Source organism: Hyalella azteca, unplaced genomic scaffold (assembly GCF_000764305.2).
Source record: "Hyalella azteca isolate HAZT.00-mixed unplaced genomic scaffold, Hazt_2.0.2 contig5577, whole genome shotgun sequence".
In the NCBI taxonomy this organism is placed as follows: Eukaryota; Metazoa; Arthropoda; class Malacostraca; order Amphipoda; family Hyalellidae; genus Hyalella; species Hyalella azteca.
The window spans coordinates 118,816-137,666 of record NW_025935762.1 but is presented as its reverse complement, the minus strand read 5'-3'; the positions used below and the strand labels follow the sequence as shown (position 1 = coordinate 137,666).

Here is an 18,851-nt window from a genome sequence, read left to right as displayed (position 1 = left end):
AGCATATGTTCAGTCTTAAAATGCCTAGCAAATTACGGAGCAGGCAATAAGTCCAGCAGCTATCTCAATCAATCGTCAGTTATGGAAAGATCGGGTTCCAAAGGCCGGATCCCTTGTGAATCAAGTCACGAAAAGTTCAAGAATCGGCAACAGGCCATGGGCCTATTTCTTCAACGCCGACACTTCTATTCTATTCTATATTATTGGTGATATGCTATTGCAGTGTCAGCTTCTCAAATTACGGAATCGCCCGATTCTCCGCCGCATTCGATCGATCCATTATTCGCCACATGTTCCGCACTTCAGCATCTTCAGCTACTTCAGCGCCTTCAGCTTTTAAGCGTGACCCCACCTGTTGTGAACAGTGAATTACGCACCCGACTCCCGAGTCACCATTACAAGTAAGCCACAAAGAAGTTATTTTATTTTGATAGCTTCCCAATTTTGTCTCTTCTTGAGTTCTTGCTGTGCTGTCTAGAACTTAGAGTTAGAAGGCAGTCCAGTAATCTATGTTCCCAAGCCAAATTCAAGTATTCACCCAAATTTTGGATACCCTAATCAATTTTTTCATTAGTCTTCTATCTTTTTTTCCATTTGTTGCCATGTTTATGTATCATCAGCAGATCAGCCACTCACCGCAGTGTGTAATTCCAGAGGGGTAATATAGTAGGCTAACTGGTAAACATAGCAATTTGGAAAGCATGACCTAAAGATCTGGAAAGCCCAGGCTGCCCAGCATAGGGTAAACGCGGTATATTCCGACACTTTAAGGACGTAGCAAAATATGAATGGCTATAAAAAACCGTACATGCAACTCGAGTTCTGTTTGCTTTACATCACTCTCCAAAAACCGCACTACTGACTTAGTGACTACGCGCCAGCAACAATGAAACGTCACAAAATGTTGCCATATTTATTTAAGAGCCTTTAGAATGCAAACCTACCAAATCCATATATTCCAACACAGTCAACAGTGCAACACTGTATGTGAATAAATTTGGCATTTTGTGAGACTAATTCCGGCCGTGCTTCACACTCTACTAATTCGTAAGTCCGACACTCTTGTGTTCAAATTCCGATCGCTGTGTGAGCTGTATTGGAATACAACACAGCTTGGAATTAGAACACTATTGAATATTGAACACTACTTATTTAGGCTTTTAATTAAGAGCTATTAAGCTTTTAATTGAGAAAATTCTAATTTTTGCACGCAGCTTGGAACGAGCTGTGTGTGTCTCATTCCAAGTTGTGTCGGAATTAGTTTTTATGTGTCTATAACCGTCTCTTAACTTATCATCGATTAATTTATTTACGACTTAAAATCAGCAGATACAAGTATACTTAAAGGATTCCTAATATATTCACAGACTTATTTAAAAGTCTCAAACCATAATATTCTTTCTATACAAACAGTTTATTACTATTTGGTAGAGCAAGGTCAACTATCAACTTTGACATTTTTTTTAATTTTCTTGCCAAAAGTCGGCTTCTTGCTAGGTGACGTGCACTGTCTCTCTTTGGATCTCAACATTTTCGATTTTCCTGCCAGACGGCCCAGACCGGTATTACTTTAGATTAAGTGCATCCAAAAAAAGTTTTTTTTAATTATATGTTTTTTGGGGTATAGAGAATCTGAAATCCGTTTTTGGCGGTACTGATTTTTTTCCAATTTTTTATATATTTTTTATAGAAAATGACAATGGGGGGCCTGTGGGGAACCGGGGGTTTTAGGGGGCGGACACGCATGAGGCTCTGAGTCATCAAAAAAAAATCAGGCAAAAATTAGCAAAAAATTGGAAATTTTTTATGACTGAAAATGATCTATATCGATCTGGGAATGACTGTAAACCTATGTAAAACCCAAAAAGCATGCTAGGTTAGGTTAGGTTAGGTCGGGCGTGTCCCCCCCCCTAAAACCCCCGGTTCCCCACGGGTCCCCTTTTGTCGTTTTCTATAGAAAATATATAAAAAATCGGAGAAAAATCAGTTTTCCAATGCCGACCGCCAAAAACGGATTTCAGATTCTTAATCTACACCCCAAAAAACATATAATTAAAAAAACATATAATTAAAAAAAACACCCTTTTTTGGATGCACTTAATCTAAAGTAATACCCCCAGACCTAGTGTTTTGGCAATAGTATGGTGGGCAAAAGTATGACGTCACTATTTCAACCATCAACGAATGCCTGTACCTATGAAAAAGCTTAATATAAAGGAAAAAAGTCAAGAAGTGTTGTAATTACCCACGATGTCGGAATGTACCGCGTTTACCCTACCTACACTTTCAGTCCATCATCATCACTGACAAGTCTCTGCAAGCTGCCACAGCTGTTTCATTGAAAAAAAATAGAGCTTACAAGCCACCTTACATCATCACAGTAACAAGGATCCAATCAACGCTTGAATGCGTCCAATGTCACAGTCACATGAATCTAATCATCACTAGAATGCATGCAACGTCACAGTCACAAGAATCCAATTAGCATCAGAACCGACAGAACATGTGCAACATCACAGCCACTGGAATCCTATCAGCGTTAGACAGCTAGAATAAACCGCCCCAAATGCACACAATGTTGACGCACTGATGCTAATTTAATGCGTAATGCTACACTCCTTATTTCAAGTGCGTAATACGATAATGTAGTTATGTCACTATTGATGGAAATTGCAAAGAATAACACATAGTGGCAATCAAGAACACTTTTTTAGGGTAAACATCCCATTTCTGAACACAAATTAAGCCTATGCATTGCAGACTAAATTTATGAACGTGAATGTTAAACAATCATAATACAATTCATTAAAATCAGTTAACAGAAAATCTTAGTTTTTATGCACCAGACACCTCTGACTCATATGCTAGTAGAATCAAGGCAGATGACAGTGCATGACTGGAAGCACATGCATCGACAACCATACGCAGCGCCAGTTCAAAACGCACTGCTGGCTGGCTGCAGCTGGCAACACATATATTGACAACACGCATCAAGCTATGATTTGCCGTTCGGACTTTAAGTTCAGATTTAGCTTGCATTCTCTCGTTCAGAAAAGAAATAACTCACGCATTTGTCATAGCAGGAGATGTTCAGGTGCTTGCCTATCCAGATTCTGCATTCGATTTAATTCCTGATTTAGAGCAAACACTGTGTTGAGGGGTTTTTTGCAAATGATATATCGATCCGACACTTTGTGAACAAATTTTTAAGATAAACTTACATGACAAATTTTCATGGCACATTTTCCATGCGTTATTTTATGAAATTAAAAGCGATCTCAACCAAATTATAAACGAAACAATTTATTCGCGATGCCCTTGAGCCAATGAACATGATAAATGATCATTTTTTTCACTTCTTCCCCGCATTAATTAATTTTCCTCATTAGGCCTAAAATATCTCCCAAACTAATGAACTTAGCAAATGTTCAAAAAATGGTGATGTTTAGGTCATGATCATTTATTTCAATTTCACCTTCATAGCACCTTATACGGTTCTAAATTTGCAGTGAGCCTAACATATCTCCTATCCTCATGCACAGGCTTTTCGTGTACCTTTAATTAAAGGCACAATTAAAAAATAATCATGACCTAAACATCAACGTTAGGTGAAGATGCGTGCAAAGTTTCATCATGCTGCATTCATTAGTTTGGCAGATATTTTAGGCTCACTGAAACTTGTAGACTGCGAGCCTGGCCATAAAAGCGTCTGAGAGGTCTTATATATGCATATATATAATTCCCTTAACGTTTGCAGTAGTGTATTTTGAATAAATAGCTTTGTTGTTGGAAAGGTTAAGCTCGGTTTTGATTATAAAAACTTATGTGCCTGAAACGTGCTACAAATTTGCTTTTATCGCGCTAGTTAAAATTGAAATGAATTTTGACAGTGCTGGCAAAAAATATTGTCTGTATATAGCTTTTTTTAGCTTAATCATGATTGAAATTATTTAATTATGCTTATTATACCCGCTATGAAAATTCTTTCCATAAAATTCATCCTAAAATTGTTGATGCGACTGGTCTGACAGAAGTGTGTCGGCCATCCCATAAGCGTGGGATAGCATAGCCATCTTGACGCCACTTCGGCATGATTTTTTCTCCATCCATTAGCAATAGATATGAAATTTAATGCAGACATTTAAATACTGATTGAGCAGCATTGATGTTTTTTTATATTCATGTCCTCTCATCTTCAATTAATACCTACGGCAAAAGAGTGGAACCTAACCAAGCCAAACTTAACCAAAACTGTTTAAATAGGGAGTAGAGGAAATATGAAAAAATATCCACGCCACAAAGCAATTGGCATTGAAAGCTGTGCATTTAATTTCATAAATGTTGATTACAAATAGAATGAATGGGCTGTGTCGAAACGGGATGGCAAAAGTGCATGCTAACACACAAGCAATTTTTTCAATGCTGTCATTTTTATTATACCTATATTCAGGAAATTTTTTACAAGTAATAACACGTTTGAATAAGCAAACTGATATGACGGTTGCAAATGATTAGAAGGCATGATTATGCTGCCGGAGGTTAGTGCTTATGCTGCAATTAATTTCGTACTTTTGTCCGCAGCGCGGGAAAATAACATTCTAATCCGGGATCATTATATAACGGCTAATTGCTTGTCTAAATGCGTACCATGCACAGTGACGCACTGGCATACATTTTGCAGTAATTTGATATAGACCAGGTCAAGAATTTGTTGTCGTTTAGTGTATCATTTAATAATGAACTTTTAATAAGGAGCTATTGCATTCCTCGTGCAAATTCATGTACTAACAGCTTAACATGACTACAGAAGTGGTATTTCAAATGATGAAAAGTGAATGAGTGAAGTGATTAAAAGTGAATGAGTCCAAATGAGGTTTCCCCAAATCCTAGATTGCCACCATGCCTTCACCCATCTCCCCCCTCTTCCGGTGCTGGCCCCCCGCCGGCCGCCCACCACCAGAGCCTGGTGAGCGTGATGGTCGCAACAAACAACAACAATTGCAAGCTTCATATGAGCAGCCGTATAGCACTTTCCTGTATCTGTAAGCTTACAGGATGGCTTATAATTTCACACCATTTTAAATGGGTCAAATTGAATTCACTATAATAAAAAAATATTGCAAAAACATTCCTGAAACAGAAAGGAATATTCTAGTGACAGCCATCATATTTTATGTTGCCTGGTGCACAATTCTATCTATGACATTCTCTGCACTATTTTGTGATGACTGATGATGCATTAATTTTTTGTTGATTGAAATTTGTATGACTTAGCAAGGTAAATATAATCAAATTTTTTTGTTGTTAATTGTTTTCTTTGTTAACTGGAGCCTTTGCTAATCAGGGTTCTACTGTAAATGCATTTCTAGGGGTGTTCCTTATTACCCTGGGGGGCTGTCCTATATTACCTTGTCCTGCGGAAATAGCCGCCATTTTTTTAAATGAGATATGTGAATTCTGTTAATCATGTTTCTAAGCCAACACCTATGTGCAACTTTTATGTAAGCAAAATTTTTTGATGCAGTGAATATTTTTTTTCTACAGACCTTAGCAGAGGTACATTCCCAAAATCTCACATTTCACACTATTTTTCAGGGATTTTTTAGAGGTAGTAAATGTATGATTTCTTAACTTGCTTTATGCTACATAGATAGTAAAAATGTTGAACTATGCCGCTATTTTTAGTTTTGCAAGATTATGATTAGTTTAGCTGCTACATTTTTCCAAAATGTGGGTCAACTGTCCCAATTTACCCAGCCTGTCACTTATTACCCCGTTTGATGGTATTTGAATAATTTAGGGTGTAGGATGTTTTTTTATCGTCCCCTCCAAACACACACATGCAAGTAGGTAAACAAATGAATCAATATTGATTTTTGATGATGAAATAGGGAAAAATATATTGCAAAGATACAAACTTAACTAATCTGATGTTGTACCTGGCAGGGTGCAGACTTTGGCAAATGCATTGCCAAGATTAGGTTTTTAAGTTCAAAACTTTTCCAGTTTTAGATGCATTACTGGATAAAATTTATTCAAAATACTGCTTAAAATAAATTTTTCTTCAAATAAATACACCAATTATTGCATCATTCCTACACATTCAAATTGCAACTACTGATGCACAACTGTTCAACTGTTGCCTTGGATTTAATCATTACCTGTATTAGTATTGACATTCATCAAACATTTGCATGCGATTCTCTTTTAATGCATGGTACTGTTTAACAAATGAAAATATGGTTTGATGGAAACAATGAATTGAGTTTTGATTGCTAACAAATGTCAGAGTACCTGTCAGTAATGTACTTCTACTAACAATACTATGGTACAACTAACTCCATCCACTTCTATTCTACTGCTGATTGGTTCACCTGTTGTTCATTATTTATCAAAAGAAGAAAATTCATCTAATCTATTAGAAATCTTGTCATTTCTTACAAACTTACTGTTAGCTTATTTACCTATAAGTTAATGTTATAAGCATTTCTTAAATTGAGACACACTTGAAGATTTAATACCTAGGGTTGGTTTTTTTTTGTGTGTGCTACCATCAACCGGGGCTACTCGGGACGATTTCAAACGTCTTTCATTCATAACTTCTTACCATGAAACATTTCATAAACAAGTTTAGGCTCATTTCAAAGCTCTTTGCAAGGGCTATCACATGGCTTCTCCAAAAAAATTCCATATGCTATTCGTAAGGTTCCAGAAGCAAAAAAAAGTGTCCCGAGTAGCCCCGACGAACGGGGCTACTCGGGACACTTGGAATAAAAGTTAACTTTAGAACATTTGAAGCATGCAGAGTGTATTCATCCAGTTACTAACAGTACTCTGAAGTCCTCCTCTTTCATTGTAGATGATATTGAGGTAGAATAAATGACATTTTCTGTGATTTTTACTCGTTTTTCCTTTATTGATATGATATTACCATATACATTAATTACCATATTATTGATGTGATATTACCGTATCCATGAACAGGCCATTGAACATTTCAACTACCTTGTCCACTGAAAGCTTCATATCAGCAGCTGTATAGTATTTTTTCTGTATCTGTAAGCTTACAGGATGGCTTGTAATTTCACACTATTTTAATTGGGTTAAGTGAATTTACTTAAAAAAAAAGATAGTGACAAACACACCTGAAACAGAAAGGAATGTTTTAGTGACAACTATCACATGTTTTGGAGAAATAAATCATAGTTTAGGTCAATTATTTTCATTCTATGATTCCTGATGCACAATTCTATATATGACATTCTGTGCACAATTTTTTGATGACCAATGATGCACTAATTTTTTGAACAGTAAATTTTTTTTTGCTAAGCGAGGTAAATGTAATCAATATTCTTTGTTTTTAATCAATTTTTTTCTTAACTGGAGCCTTTGCTAACTGAGGTTCCATCAACCAGGGCTACTCGGGATGGGCGGGGTAAATTGGGACAGTCCTCCAACATGGCGTAAAACTGTTTTAGTATCAAAACTAATTGGAATATTTCAAAACTAAATATAGTGGCATAAACATAAACATTTTTCCTATCTATGTAGTATAAAAGAAGCAGGGTTGGTGATTTTTTGATTTTTTCATGATTTTTTTTATTTATTTGATTTTTTTTTTTATTTTTTCAGCTTTTTTGTCTTTATGTTGCAATTAGCCTACTAACAATAACAGTATATGGATCATGATGGATGGCTAAAAAGGGCACTTATTGCCTTCAATAATGGCCAACAGGCCAAGGTGGTGTTTACCAATTAGGAATTTTTGGGTAAACAATTATTGATAAGTCTATTCATTAGCTCTGTAAAGTTTGTATGGAGCAAGATAATGAGCTAAATATTTACCATTTAACTGGCTTCAATATACAAAAACATTTCGGGAATGCAGATCTTCTAAACATTGAAGAGTCACATAACAGATAGGTAGCTGATAGCACAGTGCACAGCACTATCAATGGATCTACTAGTTTTATTTCCTATAAATCTACCAGACTCTACCCTCTATACACACCAACTAGTAGTGACAGAGTGACTGACTGCACTGTTCCCATTTAATTCAGACCAATAAACCAATACTAAACATAAACTGATCGATAACCAAACAAACCTCATACGACTTGAAACAAGACTTAAGTTATGAGAAAAGCTAACACTGTTTGAAATAAACATGTGCACAATTCAAATATTTTATATCCATTCACTGCATTTAATTATTTTATATATAGTCTTATATTTGTAATTGTTTTGTTTCTAGTTTTAAATTCACATATTTAAAGATTGAAAAAAAAAATATTTTAATCAGAATACTCGTTTTAGGGTCGAAAATCTTTCTAATTGCCTAAAAGGTCAATACAATCTCAACTTCTTAATATACAGGGTGGGGCAGAGCCAATTGAGCAGTTTTGAGGTAAAATAAAAGAGTAATGGAGGTACATAAAGAAGAAAGTTTATTTTCCTAGAGGTTAGCATAACACACCATTTAGAATAATTATGTTTTAAAAACAATATCTGGAAGATGGGGGCCGTTAGCTGCAACACACTGTTGGAATCGTTCTCAGAGGAGGTAGTAACTGTAACAGTGAATTCCGATCGCTATGCTGCAATGTTGCAAAATTTCATGCAGCCCATGATGGAAAACATTGTTGAAATAAAGTATTGGGAGACGTGTGGTTCCAGCAGGATGGGGCTATAGCTCACACAGCCCGAATTTCACTCAATGTTTTGAAACGCATGTTTCCCAGACGTCTGGTGTCTCTGAGGGGTGATTTACAGTGGCCTGCGAGGTCACCTGATTTGAGCATTTGCGATTTCTTTCTTTGGGGACATCTAAAAGAAAGGGGTTCAGAAGTTGCCCTCACACCCTACCACAGCTAAGGGAACGGATTATTGCAGCAGAGGTTATGGCCATACCTTGCCATATGTGTGAACGTGCTGTAGGAAACTTCCAAGAATGACTCCAACAGTGTGATGCAGCTAACAAACCCCATCTTCCTGAACACATCAAACAGCTAACAAACCCCATGGCTAACAAAGTAACCCCATAGCAAACAGCTAACGAACCCCATCTTTCAAAACATAAGTATTTCAAATGGTATGTTATGCTAATCTTGAGGAAAATAAACTTTCTTCTTTATGTACCTCCATTACTCTTTTATTTCGCCTCAAAGCTGTTCAATCAGTTCTGCCCCACCCTGTATAAGCTAGCAACCACATTTAAATTATATATTGTAATCAATATATAACAATAGTAAAATAGTTAAAGCCTACTTATAGCCTTATAAGAATTAGCTAAGCTGCTAACTACGTACCATATATTGCACACTTGATGCCTCTGTACCAAAAACATTCAATTTATTGGAACCTAATACACACTAAAGGCAACAAGTTTATATACCAATTTATCATTCATAGTAAATTCAATGTATTACACTCTTGATGCCTCTGTACCAAAAACATTCAATTTATTGGAACCTAATACACACTAAAGGCAACAAGTTTATATACCAATTTTCATTCATAGTACATTTATACTAAACCTTGAATAACAATACATCAATATAAATTGAAGACTGCCACTCAATATATTTAAATATATGAAAAAATCAAAAAAATTGAAAAAATAAAAAAAATCATGATTTTTTTATAAAAAATCAAGTGATTTAATCACATGATTTAATCATTGCCAACCCTGAAAGGAAATTAAAAAATACTACATTTACTAGCTTTGAAAAATTCCTGAAAAAAATTGTGAAAAACGATATTTTGAAAAGTTACTTTTGCTAAGGTCTGTAGTAAAAAAATATTTGCCATATTAAAAAATTTTGCTCAGAAAAAAGTGCCAGACAAGTGTCAGCATGAAAACTTTATTTGCAGAATTTACAAACCTCAATCAAAAAAAAATGGCTGCCATTTCCGCACAGTGTGGCTACTCGGGACACCCCCCTGGGGCTATTCGGGACACCCCCAAAAACGCATTTACAGTAGAACTTCGGTTAGCAAAGGCTCCAGTTAAAAAAAATTGATTAAAAACAGAGAATATTGATTACATTTACCTGGCTCAGCGAAAAAAATTTCACTGTCAAAAAATTAGTGCATCATTGGTCATCACAAAATTGTGCATAGAATTTCATATATAGAATTGTGCACCAGGCTTCATAGAATGAAAAGTATTTGACCTAAACTATGATTTATTTCTCCAAAACATATGATGGTTGTCAATAAAACATTCCTTTCTGTTTCAGGTATGTTTTTCACGATCTTTTTAGCACATTTTCTCATTTATGGTAAAATGCACTATTGTGCTCGCCATGTCCATCTGTCCGTCTGTCTGTCTGTCTGTCCATCTCTCTGTCCATGACCTCAAGTTTTTGTCCATGAGGAAATGCACTCTCTGTCACTCACTGCAGTGAGTACTGAGTTATATTTTTTATAGTAAATTCACTTAACCCAATTAAAATGGTGTGAAATTACAAGCCGTCCTGTAAGCTTACAGATACAGAAAAAATTATATAAGGCTGCTGATATGAAGCTTGCAGTGGACAAGGTCATTGTAAATGCTCAATGGCATGTTCATGGATACGGTAATATCGCATCAATAATACGGTAATTAATGTATATGGTAATATCATGTCAATAAAGGAAAAACAAGTAAAAATCACAGAAAATGTCATTTATTCTACCTCTACATCATCTACAATGAAAGAGGACTTCAGAGTAATGGATGAGGACACTCTGCATGCTTCAAATGTTTTAAAATGAAGTTTTTATTCCAAGTGTCCCGAGTAGCCCCATTCGACGGGGCTACTCGGGACACTCTTTTTTTGCTTCTGACACCTTACAAATAGCACATGGAATTTATTGAAGAAGCCATGTGATAGCCCTTGCAAAGAGCTTTGAAATGAGCCTAAACTTGTTTATGAAATGTTTCATGGTAAGAAGTTATGAATGAAAAACCTTCAAAATCGTCCCGAGTAGCCCTGGTTGACGGTTCTACTGTAAATGCGTTTTTGGGGGTGTCCCAAATAGCCCTGGGGGTGTCCCGAGTAGCCCCGCCGTGCGGAAATGGCTGCCATTTTTTTTGGATTGAGGTATTTAAATTCCGCAAATAAAGTTTTTATGCTGACACTTGTCTGCCACTTTTTTCTAAGCGAAATTTTTTAATACGGCCAATATTTTTTTACTGCAGACCTTAGCAGAAGTAACTTTTCAAAATATTGTTTTTCACCATTTTTTTCAGGAATTTTTCAAAGCTAGTAAATGTAGTATTTTTGAATTTCCTTTATACTACATAGGAAAAATGTTGACGTTTATGCCACTATATTTAGTTTTGCAATATTCCAGTTAGTTTTGCTACTAAAACAGTTTTACACCATGTCGGAGGACTGTCCCAAGTTACCCTGCTCATCCCGAGTAGCCCCGGTTGACGGTACTTGTTTAGTACTTCTTCATATATATATATATACAGAAATATTAAACATTTCATGAGTGCTCTGAGAGTGAGTTAGTGGGACATCTGATTTCATTAAAAAACGAGGCTTTCACACCATAGACTGCATTGAGAATTGCTGATGTGCACCTCAACATATGATAAATGAACAATTAATTTTGACTTTTGTTTTATATGTATATCCCTATGGCACTAGCTGCTCAATGTAGAGTGTTTTCAAATGATTGAATAAAGTGCTTAATTACGGTACTGATCTGCATGATAGTCTCATGTAGATTGGTTCATAATTGACAAGTTGTGTAATGGGTAGGCAGGAGCAAACAGCTTTTGTTTCAACCTCCTTGCATTAGACAATGCTAAGCTGTGAACACTACATGTCCTGCAGAAAAACAACAAACTTCATATATAGTTTTATTACACCCTTTGTTGTATACTACACCTGGGGCAAGCCAGGTACTCATTTATCAACCAGAAATGGATGAATGGCTGAGTTGGTCATGAGCTCTGCCTCACGAAAGAACTTGTCCTGCTTGATGCGTGTACCACGGGTCGCTGGATGTGAGATACAGTTTCTTCCACTACATGACGGAGAACTGGGATCAAGCTTTGCAGAGTGTTGGCTGAGAGTGATGAAGAGGGTTAGTTTATTTACTTGGGACTGTGCTAAATGAATTCCTAGAGGTGTCAAGGGAGATGTCATTGAAGAAGTCATTTGGCTAACTATGCATGGCAGCTAATTCCATTAGGAGCCAATTTGTGCCAGAAATTTTCTTGTGTCACTTGTCTCCCTTCATGGTTAGCAGCTTTTGCAGATGCACAGTTGGGCCTTTTTTTAGACAACATATCCCTCAGCAGTGCCTTTTGAATTCATTTGACACCATCTTATGTAAAAAAACTTTCCCTTGCTGTCTTGAAATGACACTAACTGCAGCATGGTACACATGGCACATTCCCAGCCATCTTAACTCTGGTGTTCCAACTTGGAATTGAATTCCTAACTAAAGTTATTTATTAATACCTATACTCTTAAATTCTCTATACAGATTTAGAAGATATTTTGTTACTTTTGATGTTTAAATTAAATTTTTAAAATAGTTTATGTCAAGGGCCATTGACTAATAAGTTTTATCTTGACAGGAATGGCTAATATCCTGGAGGGCTCAAGTGGTGGACCCGGGGGGCTCATCATCCGGAACAGTGGTCAACAGGCATCCAAACCCAAACAGAAACAATCTCTACTTGGTTTAGACAAACTGGCCGCACTCAAGAGGAAGATTAAAGACGACGAAGAGAAATTGAAAGCTCGCCATGACTCCAGCAGTTCAAGTTCCTCTGATAATGATGAAGAAACTGCAGTTAAGCGTTACAAACGAGGTGATGTACAAGCCATCAGCAAGTCAAGCTCTCAGGGTACAGATAAAGCAAGAATTTCTTCAAAAAATTTTCGCGGCAAGTATGATGAAACTCCTTCGTACACAGGTGGTGTAAACTATAAGGCTAGGGAACGAATCACAGAGAAATATCGTCGCCACAAAGACAAATACGTTCGTGCATCAACCAAGGTCAATTCTCGAGGAAGTACATCTGATAACGACGACCGACATCAAAGTAGCCGAGTGGGTTCCAGTAATAAGAGTGTTTCTAGAGGTGATGGCGAGCATACAGGACGAAGCGAGAGGCGCAGAAATGACGATGATCGCAGCGACAGGCGTGATCGAAATGACAGACGTTATCGTAACGATGATGGTCATAGTGAGAGGCGCGATCGACACGAAGGTGAGAGTGAGGCATCGAGACGATCTGATCGTTACACCTCGGAACGCCGCGATTGGTCTGATCGATATGCAAGAACTCCAAGATTTTCAGAGGAGCCTGGAACGCCGAGGATATATGACAGTTTATCCAACACTTCTTGGGATGAGGACGAGTGTGAGAACAAGAAGCTTTCGCAGTGGGATATTACCAGTCCTATGACAACTGGCAGGAAAAGGCAAGACGGAGACTGGTCACTTCGCAGCACGGCATCAAACATCAGAGAAGCGTTTCAAAAGTCTAAACGGATGAGCGGCAGTAAATTCTTCTCTAAAAATGGCGCTCCACTTTCAACACCAACTTACGAAAACAATTCTTGGACTAAAAACGAAGAGGAGGAAGAAAAGTTTGATCCACAAAACGAGAGAGAAAAAGCCGAATGGGATGAAGAAGAGAAGAGGCTTGACAGACAGTGGTATGACATGGATCAGGGCTATGATGATACCAACAACCCTTTCGCTGATGTCTCAGCTGAATATGAAAAGAAGAAAACCGAGAAAATTGAAAGAACTAAAAAAATGAGTGCCAAACAGAGGCAGATCATCAAAGATAATGAACTGTGGGAGCGCAACAGAATGCTCACCAGTGGAGTAGTGCAGAAACTCGACTACGATGAAGACTTTGAAGAAGAATTCACGAACCGTGTGCATATTTTGGTTCACAACATCGTGCCGCCATTCTTGGACGGCAGAATAGTTTTCACGAAGCAGCCCGAGCCCGTTATTCCCGTTAAAGATTCGACTTCAGACATGGCTATAGTAGCGCGGAAGGGTTCCGCCGCTGTCAGGGCTCATCGAGAACAGAAAGAACGACGCAAAGCTGCGAGGAAAGAATGGGAACTGGCGGGTACACAGCTGGGAGACATAATGGGCATCAAGAAAGAAGACCAAACTGATGACCGAAAACTTGAAGAAAAAGAAACTGATTACAGAGCGGACCAAAAATTCGCTGATCACATGAAAGAAACTTCTCATGCCTCGAGTGAGTTTTCCAAAAAGAAATCCATGTCACAACAAAGGAAATATTTGCCAGCTTACGCTGTACGTGAAGAAGTACTTCGAATCATACGCGAAAATCCTGTAGTGATCATTGTAGGGGAAACCGGGAGCGGGAAGACCACACAGCTGACTCAATACTTACACGAGGATGGCTACACAAAATACGGAATGGTCGGCTGCACGCAGCCTCGCCGAGTGGCTGCAATGTCGGTCGCAAAACGAGTTTCTGACGAAATGGGAACAGAACTAGGAGAGCAAGTTGGATATTCTATTCGTTTCGAAGACTGTACGTCAGAATCAACCGTTATCAAGTACATGACTGATGGTATATTGCTCCGAGAATCACTTAGGGAACCAGATCTTGATAACTACAGCGCTGTAATAATGGACGAGGCTCATGAACGCTCCTTGAATACGGACGTACTCTTCGGTTTGCTCCGCGAGGTGATCACCAGGAGACAAGATCTCCGCCTCATTGTCACTTCAGCCACCATGGATTCTGGTAAGTTTGCTTCATTTTTCGGTGATGTTCCAGTGTACATAATTCCTGGCCGAACATTTCCAGTCGAAATGTTTTTCTCAAGAAATGTTGTAGAAGATTATGTAGAGGCCGCTGTGAAGCAGGCGCTTCAGATCCACCTGCAGGCAGAAGAAGGCGACATCCTTGTTTTCATGCCTGGTCAGGAAGACATTGAGGTAACCTGCGAGCTGCTCGTAGAAAAGCTCGAAGATTTAGATGATGCGCCTCAACTGGCCGTGTTGCCTATTTACTCTCAGTTGCCTTCTGATCTGCAGGCTAAAATTTTCCAGAAAGCTCCAGATGGACTCCGGAAATGCGTGGTGGCTACTAACATAGCCGAGACGTCCTTGACTGTGGATGGCATCAAGTACGTCGTTGATTGTGGATACTGCAAGCTGAAGGTATTCAATCCTCGAGTTGGTATGGATGGTCTTCAGGTTTACCCCGTGTCTCAGGCGAATGCCAATCAAAGAATGGGTCGTGCTGGCCGTACCGGCCCTGGCATGTGCTACAGACTGTACACTGAACGACAGTTCAAAGACGAACTTCTGCCTACAACTGTCCCGGAGATTCAACGCACAAACTTAGCTAATGTGGTGCTGCTGCTTAAAAGTCTCGGCGTGGAGGACCTAATGGCTTTCCATTTCATGGATCCTCCTCCACAAGATAATTTACTCAATTCTCAATACCAGCTATGGACATTGGGAGCTCTGGATAATACAGGTGGCTTGACACCTCTAGGTCGGGCCATGGTGGAGTTCCCTTTGGACCCAGCGCTTTCAAAAATGTTACTTGCTGGCGTGGACATGGGCTGCTCCGATGATATCCTCACTATAGTTTCTATGCTCTCAGTGCCTGCGATCTTCTACAGACCAAAGGGGCGCGAGGAAGAGGCCGATGCCATGAGGGAAAAGTTCCAGGTTCCTGAGTCAGATCATCTTACTTATCTCAACATATATCGGCAGTGGAAACTGCAGAAGTATTCGATGAACTGGTGCAACAAGCACTTCTTGCATTTCAAAGCATTGAAAAAAGTCCGTGAAGTTCGAATGCAGTTGAAAGAAATCATGGATCAACAGAAGTTCAACGTTGTGAGCGCTGGTAACGACGAGGATCTCATAAGAAAGTGCATCTGTACGGCTTATTTCCACCAAGCTTGTCGCCTGAAGGGCATTGGCGAGTACGTGAACCTACGCACTGGCACCCCATGTCACCTACACCCGACGTCTGCCCTTTTCGGCATGGGCTACACGCCAGACTACATCGTGTACCACGAGCTCATCATGACGAGCCGGGAGTTCATGCAGTGCGTTACGGCCGTCGAGGGAGGCTGGCTTGCGGAGGTCGGGGCCAAGTTCTTCAGCATTAACGAAGGCGGTGCGTCTCGAGCGCAGCGCAAACGATGCGCAGTGGAGCACAAGCACGCCATGGAGAACGAGATGAGCAGAGCCCAGCTCGCCATCAAGGAGAGGGAAGAACAGAAGGTGCGCGACATGTTATCATCGAGACGTCAGCAGATTTATGATGTTGGCACTCCTCGACTGCAGCACTTGAAGAAGACTGCCACACGGCAAGAACCAGCGAGTGATCGGTCGACGAGCAGCAGGAGTAACGCTCGTGCTGCAGTCGTCACACCTCGTCACACGGCCATAAGCGAAGACGATGACGAGGAAGGAGAATGACCTCACTCTGGTGAGAATCAATTGTCTATCTTGATAACCAAGCTTCATGCTATTTCGTAAGTTATTTATTACTAAACTATTCATTTTTTCTGTGATTGTTTTGATTTTCACTATTGGTTGATGCCAGTGATTTTTTGTTTTTACTGTAACTTTGTTCATCAATTGAATGTATATATATCTAAGTTGTGAGCTGCAAAAATTCTTGTCTGTTCTTTTAAAATGGCTTGTGATTAGAATTTAAACCTCGCCTCGTTTCATTTTACTGAGCACTCGGATTTATTGGATAATGATTAATTTGTTTTATAAAACTTTCATTACCTTATACGAGAGTGGGAATAAATTTTTGCTATACTTTCTATTTACCATTAATATTATGTATATTTTGTTTTCAAAGATAAAAAATTTCAATAGATTTGTCCACTAAGTGATACCTGAACAATACTTACCTGACCAATACAATACCTGATTACCCTTGTCCCCTTCAGCAGCCGTCCGCTCATCCTTCACATAACCTGAAGCCGCGACGCGCCTGCGCCGTCGCCGAGTTGCTCATCATTAACTCAAGATCATTTTATGATGCCTTGGCGGAGACTTATTATTATTGGGTACAAACTGTAACTTTGAATAGATTTCTCTCTGGCATGATTCAATCATTTCTTTGAAACGCTTTTTCATTTACACTCTAGATAAAAAACCCTATATTACTACTAATAAATTTACACAAGCAATCAATATTTTATGTTCGGAATGTAGCTTTATGTTTGAAGCTGATTTTTGTTTATAGTCAGCTGCAGAATTTGAAAATCTGAACGTGTTATTATGAGTGTTAATATAAATTTCGACTACTACTTGTCCTGCTAAGTTATTAACCAAAGCTATGAAGAAACCAATATAAATAATGACACGCTGACAAGAGGTCAATGTGTCTACGCCCGATCAATGCACGGAAGATTTACTCCGATTGCACGTGAAGTGTTCGGCTGAACATTCATGCAGCTGCTCGAGGATAATCAACGCAAGTTGAGTTCATCCGTCACGTATAACACAAAAAATGAAATATGTATTTTGAGCGGCGTTCATGCTTTTTTTTTGTATTCTTAGATTTTTCTGTCCGTTTTTTTAAAGTCGCGGTATTAATTTATGCGGCAGATATTTCTGATACAAAGTTAGTTGCTAGGTTACCAAGTGACTTGCCCATAGATCGATGCCAGCGGTTCAAAGCAATGGCTTGGATTTAATGACGTAATTTGCGGTGCAATTTACTGTTACAAGTCAGAAACATTTCAAAGAAACTAGACGAACGATAGTTACATATTTTATCACAACATATGCCAATTAGTTCCAGAATTTTAACGGTTTGTTTAATATAATAATCATTAAAATATTAATATTTTACCTCCGCCTTCGATATTTCCCATGACAGGAAGTACTAACCGTATTGCGCAGAATTCAGACTAATTTCTAGGGTAACCATTAACGAACCCGGTCTTAATTTTGAGTTTAAGGCCCAGCAATTCATTCGTGAACTTGTGACCTCTATGCCTGTAGTTGTGCACTTGACCTAGAATGGCAGGAAAGGTTCGTTTTATAGATTTAGATGGTAAATAAAGCAGCGCGGTGCAACTTGTAGGCTATGGGTGACTGGCGCAGATGTTGCTCGCGTTCACAACCATAAGCTTAGCATAGCACAGTGGTTCTCAAAGTAGGCGATATCGCCCCCCTGGGGGCGGTGAAAAGATCTGGGGGGGCGGTGAAGAAGAAGGGGGCGGCAGTCAGAAGTTCGAACGTTTGTTTGACGATTTGTACACAACACGTGTAGCACACGGCTCACAGCGATTGGTTTTTCCTCCCAGATCTGTTTTTCGTTTAACCCCTCCTGGGCTTCTAGTGTGAATTTTCGAAAATATATTTACCATTCTTTTTTGCCGAAACGGTTAAAACTGCTAAAAAATATATTGTGCTAGTCTATCTCGGCAAGAACAATGAACAGCAAGCTTACAGCATGAGAAGGAATGGTTGCAACGAGAGAGATATGATAGAGAAGTCTTGCGTGTTAAAGGATCTTGGAGTTTGTGTCGACAAGGAGCTAAATTTTTTATGCATAATGAAGCGCAAGTTAATAATTCCAATATACTGCTTGGATTGATCAGACGCTCCCACGAGTACCTATAAGGCTATAGTTGCAGAAGCGAAGAAGCTGTTGCTTAAACCTTGTCGTGCGCCCGAACCGAGAGTTAAGAAACGCCTTGTGGTCACTGAAATTTTAAAAAGGACAAAAAATTAGTCAAGAGTGTTCAAAGACATGCAACAAGGATAATTACAGGCTCAAATAGCAAGTCTTATGAAGACAGATTGAAGATTATAAGCTTCCCAGTCTCTGTTATCGTTGTCTG

General features: G+C 38.8%; 1 protein-coding gene across 2 annotated transcripts; it reads left to right on the top strand.

Annotated features, from left to right (window-relative positions):
* The first annotated feature begins 254 nt into the window (after positions 1–254).
* On the top strand, positions 255–17,308 carry LOC108679738 (pre-mRNA-splicing factor ATP-dependent RNA helicase PRP16). Of its 2 annotated transcripts, none has more exons than XM_018168453.2 (3): positions 255–401; positions 12,584–16,468; positions 16,947–17,308. In XM_018168453.2, exon 2 carries the CDS (start codon positions 12,586–12,588, stop codon positions 16,456–16,458), a length of 3,873 nt encoding a protein of 1,290 aa, XP_018023942.1. In that variant the 5' UTR covers positions 255–401; positions 12,584–12,585; the 3' UTR covers positions 16,459–16,468; positions 16,947–17,308. The 2 variants fall into 2 exon arrangements, with proteins under 2 accessions (XP_018023942.1, XP_018023941.1); XM_018168452.2 differs by having other exon boundaries at positions 16,944–17,308.
* The last annotated feature ends 1,543 nt before the right edge of the window (positions 17,309–18,851 follow it).